At 37.8% G+C, this 9794-nt stretch overlaps 1 protein-coding gene across 1 annotated transcript in view; it reads left to right on the plus strand.

Annotated features, from left to right (window-relative positions):
• NUBPL (NUBP iron-sulfur cluster assembly factor, mitochondrial) overlaps positions 1–9794 on the plus strand; it is a gene marked incomplete at its 5' end in the record, with an annotated part of 69926 nt that overhangs the window by 56754 nt on the left and 3378 nt on the right. The window contains one exon of the mRNA XM_010164405.2: positions 3108–3190. Coding sequence (XP_010162707.2) covers positions 3108–3190 — 83 coding nt within the window. The remainder of the gene's footprint in view (positions 1–3107; positions 3191–9794) is intronic.

The following is a 9794-nucleotide window of genomic DNA, read 5'->3' on the forward strand; positions in this document are numbered from 1 at the left end:
AGTAAAAAAAAATTACAGAATATAACACAGCATAATTAAGTTGGTAAATGGGATAATTGCATGTGCTAATGATGTGTTTCCATGTATTACTATAATTATCTCAATGATTTTCCATAGCAATTTCATTAAAAAGAACCAGGAAGCTCACTTAGAAAGATCAACACAGAAACATCAAGGTCTGACATAGACTTAAGATAGCAAGGCAACACATAATTAAAGACATGCTTTTGGGCTATCTTTTAGTTTTCTGAATATATAATGAGTTGTGATCAGAGCCCAAGGGGACTCCTACAGCCCTGGGTTATGTGGATGGATGCAAATCCTCTGCAAGCAGTTGAATCAAACATGAATTTAGATACACAGGCACAAATGATGTGCCGAGCTGTTGGTCCCATAGGTGGTTTTTGTTATTCCCTAAGAGGGCAGAACTGATTGTAATTGTATTTAATTAGGAGTGATGTGAGAGATTTTACAGGTTTAGCAGGAGATGGATGAGATGTATGAAGAAAAAGAGTGAAGTTTATCTTCAAACTGTCAGCGAAAGACCAGATTAAGAATAATGCCCCAAGGGTTAAATTTAGAATTACAGTACTTGATCTGATTAGTGCACTCCTCCTTCTAGGGGTGACGATTATATAATAATACCATATGGTATTATAAGAATTACCGCTTACAGATTTTACGTTCATCTATCCCAAATGGAAGTTTTATTACAGTGTTATTTGAATTCTGCCCAAAGGCCTTGAGAATTTTCTTTTCTTTATTTTTTAATATATATATAAAGTAGATATTTAAAATTAGTATTTCTGAATTTATTTTGCTTGTGTTCTGTAACACACAGTGCAAACTTCTGTTTGTTCAACTAAGCACCTAAGCATCTTGTGAAACTTGACAAGGTTTTAGTTTCCATGATAACATCTGACAAATTCTACAAGCTAACAATGTGCAGGATAGAAAAGTATTTTCCTTTTATTTGCTCAGAATCGGCTGCCTTTAGTATTACTGAACGCCTCCTTTATTTTTGTTTATGACAGAAGACAATTAGCAGTTGCCAGTACACCTTTGAGTGTAGTTCATTATTCCATATACTTCTGATAGTCTTGTCTTTTTATTGTTCCCTAAAGGAAAGCATGGCAAAGTTTGTGAGAAAGAGTTTGTGCTGCTGATTGTTTCTCTCCCTGTCATGAGATTCCCCTATTTTGCTTTCTTTTTTTTTTTTTTTTAAGTTTGGTGACCATAACTGTTACTAGAAAGCTGTACCATCGACATACATAATACTGAGACACCAATTTCTGTACACTCCAGCCTGACTGTTGGACTTCCTAACTTTTTAAATTGTATCTGCTGATAGAACCAGCAACAATGCCTCTCAGATTTTTAAGATCTTTGTTGTTTTTACTTCCTGCAATAAATTGAAATTATTTTCAGCACTTACCCTTCCGTTGCAGTCAGCAATAACTGTTAGTATCAGAAAAATGTATGATGGCAAGTTCCCATCACATTCTGTAGTGAAGAATTGTGCAAAAACTTCATCTTCCTCAAGCTCTTTCTCATCCAAGCAGCTGTGCAGATGCTTTTGCTGTCTTTATGCTTCTGCTTAATTTATAATGTTTTGGGTTGGTTTTTTTTTTTTTAAAAAAAAAGACTGCATTTTGCTTTGTCTTCTGACTTGTACTGTTATGCTTCTGTAGTACCAGCACATCTCTGTAAGTATAAGGAAGAGAGAGGCTGCCATTTTGTCTGAGCTTGTTATTGAGCTGATAGCGAAGAAGTATTTTTTCATTAAAAAACATCCTTGGGGAAAGAAAAAAAAGTGAAGATTAGTCTCTGCATAAAATAATGGTAGGAAGTAACTTCATAAATCTTATGAAGTTACTATTACTCCATGAAAAATGTTTAAGGTTAAAAAAACTTTGAAAGGATTCCCTAAATATTTTTTTAATTAATAAATGAACAGACTTTTGTGCCTAAAGAAATTTACTCATGACTGAAACAAATAAACAATTACATTTGAAGGAAATGGGCTGTGATCACTGTAAATAACAAATTGCAGTTCTTCAAAGATTCAACTTACTAATCATGGAGCCACAGCTTTTGTGTTTGCTATTTGTTTGGTTTTTTGTTTGTATTCCTGCTTGCTTTTGGTTCTGGTTTTTTATCTCATAAGCTGTGTCAATTTTAATACATTTTTAAAAATGTTTTTTTCTTTTTCTGACTACATTAAACTTCAGTAATTTACACTGTCCTTGGTTTGGATTAAATAAATGTTGCTGAAGTGTATGAATTAAACTGATACAGTTTCTGAGACCAGTCAAGAACTAAGGTAGGCTGTTCTGTCTACATCCATCTATGATGTAAAATGTAGCTGGATCTTCCATTAAAAGAAAGTTGGTCTTTGGTTCACTTCATAGTTATCCATGTAGCAATGAACTAAACATGGAAACTTCATGTTTTCTTCAGTGCTGAAAAACTGTATTTCAGAATGGAATAGGGCTGCTAATTGATTCTCCTTTAGAGTGTTCCTTTCCTCTCTGACAGTTATAAAAGCAGAATATAAAGATTTTGATAGGAAAGAAGAGTGAACTGAATAGTTATCTACCTCTTAATTGGATCCAAGGCTTAATAAGACAATAAAATATTATATTATTTGGAAATTATGTATTCAAAGAAGTCTCTGAACAGTGAGCAAAATCTTAAAACAGCACTGAAAAGAATATACAGTGAGGAGATGCTGAACAGTAAGTTGCAGGATGAGCATTTGCCTAACACTCAAGCAGGTTTTTTTTATGTAGGTAAAATAATTTGTATCTCAGCCTGTGTTTTTCTGTGTATTTGAGGCAAAAAAAGCAAACTGCCTTCTCTAATAAATGACTACAAGGCATAGTCCTTCCTATTCAGAAAATGAAAAATCCAGAATATGTTTGGCACTAATCATTATGGATGTACAGATGCCAGTTTTCATTTTAAGTGCTGATTTCTTGAGATTAAGTAATTCAAAGAATATACCAAACTGGAATTTGATTTCAAGTTGCTTTGGGGCTATTTTAATGAAACATTTAAGAAATATTAGATCTTCACATATGATTATCTTGGTATTTTTGGTACAGGAGACATTCCACTGCATGTTAATATACGGGAGACGTGTGATTCAGGACAGCCTGTTGTGATCTCGCAGCCTCAAAGTGATGCCGTAAGTTTGGTGCACTGCACTTAAAACAACAAAAAGCCCTCCTCCAAAAGTGAATGGAGAGTGCTTCTCGTTATTGCTGTTTGAAAATAAATGTGTATCAGTGTAACTTAGGTAAATAAAGTAAAAGAGGGTAGTATCCTCAAGTAACTCAAGCCCTTCATTTTGGAATGCTGGTCATCTGTTCTGCTTCTGTGGGTTTGGTTTTGTTTAATTACTCCAAATCATTCAGAATAGCAAAGATTTGATCCAGGTTCTGGCATGCCAAGAAGAGAAAGGTCAGTGTCAAGCCTCACGAGACCTTGCAGCTAATGTAGGTCCTCTAAAACTGTCAGCTGAGCCTTTGTTAGTTGAGCCTGGAAACTATCAAAGGGTCCTTCCAAAAGATGTTTATAACAAAACCTGCGTATTGTCAGTACCTGAGTTGTTTACAGCAGGAAGTGGTGCAATTTACAGATGAGGAAATGGATTTTTCTGTGCCTTTAAAATAACATTTTATTGCCAAAGAAAAATATGAATTGTTGAAGTGATGGGAGTCAAATACGCAAAAAAAGCAGTTGCACATATAAAACTTCAATATCATTGATAGGGTAAGATTTCCCTGGCTAGTATTTTCTCTTGTGCCTCTGCTAGAGTTTGTCTGCCAGACTTTGTAGGGCAGGGTGTTGTCTGGCACATTGTGTTTGCACAGTATATGGAATGGTACAGCCTCATTTTGCTGCTTAGATGTTACCATAAAAAAGAAGTGATTATTGCTGATAATAGATGGTAGAATCAATTAGAGATAAGATAGAATGTATAAATAAGGTAACCTTTCTCATACCACAATTGCTACACACATGCTGGAATACTTTTTTCCTTCCCGCTCTTTTAAAAGGAAAATAAAGGGGGGTGGGGAGGACGGTAATCCAGTGTTATTAAGATGCTGATTGGGATTCCAGAGGAACTGTGGCAGTCTTAAAATTGTCATACCTCAGTTTGTTTTGAAAGAGAAGCAGCAGTACTATGGCATGTTGATTTCTAATAGAATGCAGTATTTTTGCTAGGCCTGGTCAGGCCTGTCCTGATCGTTTGTGGAATAATATAGTGATTTTGAGTCTAGATCCTTGTGAAAAGGAATCATTATAATCAATACAGTAGTTTTTATCTGGGAAGTTTGATCGGCAGTGTAAAGGTTTGAATAGATGCATGATTTAGGTCAGAGTTGAAGCAAAACAGCTGAAGAAACCAAGATGGAAAACTCACAGTTCACAGTATCTGAAATCTCTAATAACCAAGAGTCTGTAGCCTGTGGGATTATCAATCTAAAAATTCAGACATGTAGGATAGCATTCTGAAAATGAAAAAAGACAAGGAAGTCTGTTGCGTTGCCATCTGTTCCTCCTTGGACTATGTTCGTGGTAACGAAAGGAGGGGTTATAAGCACCGTTTGTGGTAATTAAGTTAAATATGAAGAGGAATAAAGATTGACAAATATGTGTGACTCTGGGGAAAACTTCTAATATTCTTCTCTGTCATTGTGTCTGTGAGATAATCATTCTCCTTAGAGAATTAGGGGTTTTTTTAGCTGTCATGAATCTCTACAGAATGAGAAAGAATTTCCCTTTATCCCTGGTTTGCTTCTCATTTTAAAGAGAGAGGAAATGATTGTTGTTCTCTTACATTTTTAAATTAAGAAAAAATAAAATCTTAGCACACAACTGATGGTGGGAAAGGGAATGTAAGGCCAGATTCTAATCTTTAATACACGACACCCATCACCACATTTCTCAAATAAACTAAAATTGTGGTTATTCATGCATGAACAATGACAATTTTTCAGATAGAGAATAATGTGCACAGAGCTGCTGAAATTATCTCTGCTCTTGTCCCTTAAATTTGCAGGGTTTTTTAATACAAAGTTCTGTGCTGTTTCTGTTAGAACACACTTACAAATCAAATACAGAATCACAGAACTGAAATAATACCTAGCCAATTCAAACAGGGAGGAATAAGGATGGTGATTGACTTCTCAGAAACCCAGCATGCTGTCACACCTTCTAAGCTCTGTCGAGACTAGAATAAAGGGTGTTTCTAAAATATGTTAGCTAATGCTTTTTTTGCTTACACACTTGCCATGGGGTTCAACTTGCCTTGCTGAGATACAAAAGGATAGTGCTCTCTGTACAGTAAAATTTTAAAACATGTAAGCAAACTTGTCTAAATTTGTTATTTTAAAGCTTACATGTAGTTGATGGAAAAGGGAAGCTTCCTTTTCACAACTGGCAAGGAAATTACTAATAACCAAAGCAACCCTTCCTTCCAGAAAAAAGAAATTACTTGTAGAATTAGAACTTAGAAAGTTCTTCCTCAAGGAAGGCACAGAATACATAAGACTCGTCTGCTTACGGAAAAGGCTGACTATATATCTAAAGGATATGAAGATTTAATGGCTGGAGTTCTCTTCTGCTGAAGCTTGAGACAGTCCCCAAGGAGATATAAAATGTGCTGGTAAAATGATTTTGCTCTTGGTGGAACATTGTCTATGTTAGTGTTTCTGTCAGCTTAGTTGTTTAAATTGTGGCTTTTTTAAACACTCTTCATTGACAAAACTTTGTTTCGTGCTGTACAAACAGAGTGTTGCTGTAGTCGCTTGTTAGCCTACGTGGCAGGGGCTAGCCTACCAGAAAGAGAGCAGACAGACCACAGCAATTGGGAGTGATCTAACACCCTCTACAAGAAGCTAACAATTTCTTAGTTTAATTAACAGTGAGGACTTACCAGACCCTTCTGGAGGTAATTAAGAGTGTTGGGAGCGTTTTCCTCCTCCATCAAGCTGTGGAGGTAGATTGACTGACTAGGGCTTTGGTTTTATGCTCACCCAAACATATCAGAGAAGCTCTAGACAGCAAAGGCTAGTAAAGGACAATCAGGAACACTGCTAAAATGGTGGAATAGGGGAAAACAGTAGGGAAAAAGGTAGAATAGGGAAAACAAATGAGGAATCCCTGAAACAAGGTGGAATTGATCATGCTCAGACGTAGAGGAACCTCCTAGGGATCATGAGGAGGAACCAGCAGCAAAAGAGGTGTTTGAAAGAGGCATCCTGAAACTTGCGGATAGGAGGGCTAGAAATGCAGCAAGAGATACAGAACGTGATTGATTTCAGTGGAGTCATTCTTCCACCAAATGAGTTGTTTAAATGCCCAGTGAGCTCTCCATCAACACGGGGAGAAAAGGTAAGTAGAGGTTCTGAAGAACTCTTGCATCTGTGACCACAAAACACAGAGAAGTATGGGACAGTTGGTGGTTATCTTGTGAGGACTTCCCACTAGAAGCTTTTAGGTATATCGCAGCCTTGATGGCACAGTGGGTTTGTTAATACCTTGCTAGAACAGACAGGCTAGCTGTGACTGTCAGGCACCAAACTCTCATGTGTCTCAAGATCAAAGAAGCAACTCAAGCAAGTTCAAAATGAATTTGCTGTAGCAGTATGTCCATTCACCTTCTGAAAGCTAGGGAGCCTTGTTGAGAGAGACATTTTAGGGAGGAGATATGCGGGAGGCTAAGGCAAGCAGTAGATGTTGTCTCTCATCTTCTTGTCTTGGGAATGAGGTGATGAAAAAAAAAATGTGGAGGAGAGATGATAACACTTGAAGGTTTGGCAGGGGCAATGTGTTCAAGACAGCAGAGAATCATGCAAAAATGAACTTTAGATTTCACCTTCTTCCCCTTCTCCATTATTAAAGAGATAGTGAGCCCCTTATGTCAGAAAATATAAAGAAGATTACTACTTTTGGAAGAAAACCCCAAATTCCATGAAATGTGTAATGGTCAGTTCCTGCCACATATTGTTATGGAAAACATTTGGAATTTATTAGGGAAAAATTGAGTTCACCCTCTTGTTCTGTAAAAATCGAGTGGAATATATTGGGAAAGCAGGGAAAGATGAAAGGGAGCAAAACCAGCGAATCATATATAGCCTAGAGTTTTGGATCCCCAGACTGCACAAACTTACATGCAGTATGGTGAGGAATTTATGACTTGGGTAGGCGAAGAGCCAAACTTGTCCCGGAGCAAGGAAACCAGGACCTGTGGCTGGAAAACATCTTAATGTCATCCTGTCAAGCTTGCAATAGAGACCAGTGTGTGATACAAACCCCACATACTTCATAAGGGAGGTTCTGTTACTGTCTGGTTCACATTTAACAATGTGAAATGTATTCTGACCTCTTGCAGATTTCATATACTTACATATATTGGTAAAGGACTTTGAGGCCAGTAAATTGCACACAGATCTATAAGAGGAGAGAAAAAGCCCAGTCAGGTGGAAAGCAGGGGCGCCAGGCATCAGCAGTCTGACCTAACAGAGGAAAGTTTGGTTAAAAATCCCTTTTCAATTAAACTAGAAATGTTCCAGGCCTTACTGGGGCATTCTTCAGAGATAGATGGAATTTGTGTTCAGAAGGACTTTTTTGTACAACTCTATGAAAGGGTGATGTGTGAGTAGCGTAAAAATGTACAGCCTTTTAAAGCTTGCAAAAAATAGTTGGAAAAAAATTGGAGTATTGGTAGCAAATAATGTTTGCTGTTGTTTAGCTGTCATCAATAGTTCCATTTAAAGAGTGGTCTCTCCAGGGTGTGATGTCTTTAAAAGAAAAGCAAACCCTGAAGAAGGGTACATTATATGATTTATAATGTGCTTTATCATCAAGGGTTCCTTTGAATGATCACAGTAACATTTGGTATGTATAGGTTCAAGTCCTTCATTCAGGGTATACATAGTACAATACATCATCAGACCCTCATTTATGCTTCACTCTGCTGAAGAAAATGCTGAGTGGTAGGATAGTCTGTTTGAAGGATGCTACTGTATTGCATTTGAATTGCACTGTTCTGCTTAACCATGTTGTCTGGGCAGGATGTCTGTTTTGATGTACGTAATTGCACCTGAGTGATGTACATGCATAATGGCACCTTGGGGCGAGCAGTGTTTCCCAGCTGAGGCTCCCTCAGAGGACGGCTTGGCTTTTGCAGATGCTGATATATAGGATTAACAGGAAATTTCCCCTGAGCACTATGGATTTTTTTTTTTTTTTTGAGGTATCAGGTTTAGGAAGCGTCCAGTTTACTTATCCATCTCATCCGTTTCATGTTTTAATTTATGGATTGACTTTTATAATCTCATTAAGTCCTCTTTCTGGGCTGAGACTTCATTGGAGCTTGGCAGGAGTTGCCAGTACATGCGAAGAGTCTTACAGTAGAACTGCCCAGAGGAGGACAGAGTGAGCCTCTTGGAACAATCAAGAATTTTGCTGGGTAACACGAAACTTTTATCTGAAGTAGAAACTCATTTAAAGCTGTGTTTATCATCATGCTTTTAGGGCCTTCTGAGTTGACCACAGTAAAATACAGACATCAGAGGGCAGCTCTAGGCATGCACTGAAGGTTGGAGTTGTGTCGAAGTAACAAGCAATTGCCACGGAAATGAAAGCTATTTAAAAATCTGATTGAACTGGAAAATGGACTGTGGTTGAGTAATGGACAGTGCTAATAAGAACAAAAGCTATCACCTATGATTATTTTCATGCAGATGGTAGCTAAGTCTTGTGTTTGTGCTTGTGATAGTCACTATTTGATTAGTTGCTCATTGCTCATGGTTGCTAGTTTCCTTGAGCAATGAATAAAGTATAAGCCCCTAACAGCTCAGTTGAGCAGATTTATGTACCTTATCCTCCTTTACAGCTACAGTAGCATCCACAGCATTCGATATTCCAGACAGTCAGACTTGCATAGATTCTCCCTTGTATTGCTGGGCTGGATAAAGCATCTTAATAGTCTTGGAATCCTTTAATCACAAATAGAAGTTAGAAACTGTGTCAGTACCAGGATTTACACTCTGGTGTACTTAGCCTGCAAGCGACTGGATCAGTAAGTTTTTTCCAAGTTACTGGTCTGAAGTTGTTTGTATGCAGTGGTTTGGGTGAAGGCAAAGGTGGTAGCAGCTCCTACCTGTTTGGATTTTGTTGATGGGTAAATTGCATTCTGTATTTGTGTGGCCATTGCACTAGACACTGGAAGCCACTGTAGTGAGCTGTTTGCAGGCTAAGATCTGCACTTTGGTGAAAGGCAAACTAGGAGGTCAAGCCAAGGCAAGCCAATCCATGAGAAAAGGGCAGAGCCGGCTATGACCTGTACGGTCAGTTTGCAGTAATTGTAGCAGTGATGCATACTGCCCTCGTGGGTAAGATTTTTAGGGAGAATGAAATGCCATAACTGAAGGGTTCACATTTCTGTAGGATTACCATAGGGGTTAATTAGATGAGCTAATAAGAAGACTTGCAGTTTAAATCTACCCCGTGTCTATTATACCATGACAGAGTAATGAGTCAGGATCTTCTGATTATTGAGGCTAAGTAGGATTTTTCAGTCCTTTTCCTGATGAATATCATTACAAGTTCTCTGTTTCCTACTCCAGGATCTAGGCTGTCATTAGTCACTTCTTCATCTACCATGCCTTCTCAGCCCCGAGGAGGTTTGTGATTTAAAGAATGCTGCACTCTTTTCTGGCAGTGTTTCTACCAGTGTTTGAGAGGTGAACAATCTCCCATGTGGCCATTATCCAGCT

This window comes from Antrostomus carolinensis, unplaced genomic scaffold, assembly GCF_000700745.2.
Source record: "Antrostomus carolinensis isolate BGI_N321 unplaced genomic scaffold, ASM70074v2 scaffold12420, whole genome shotgun sequence".
In the NCBI taxonomy this organism is placed as follows: domain Eukaryota; kingdom Metazoa; phylum Chordata; class Aves; order Caprimulgiformes; family Caprimulgidae; genus Antrostomus; species Antrostomus carolinensis.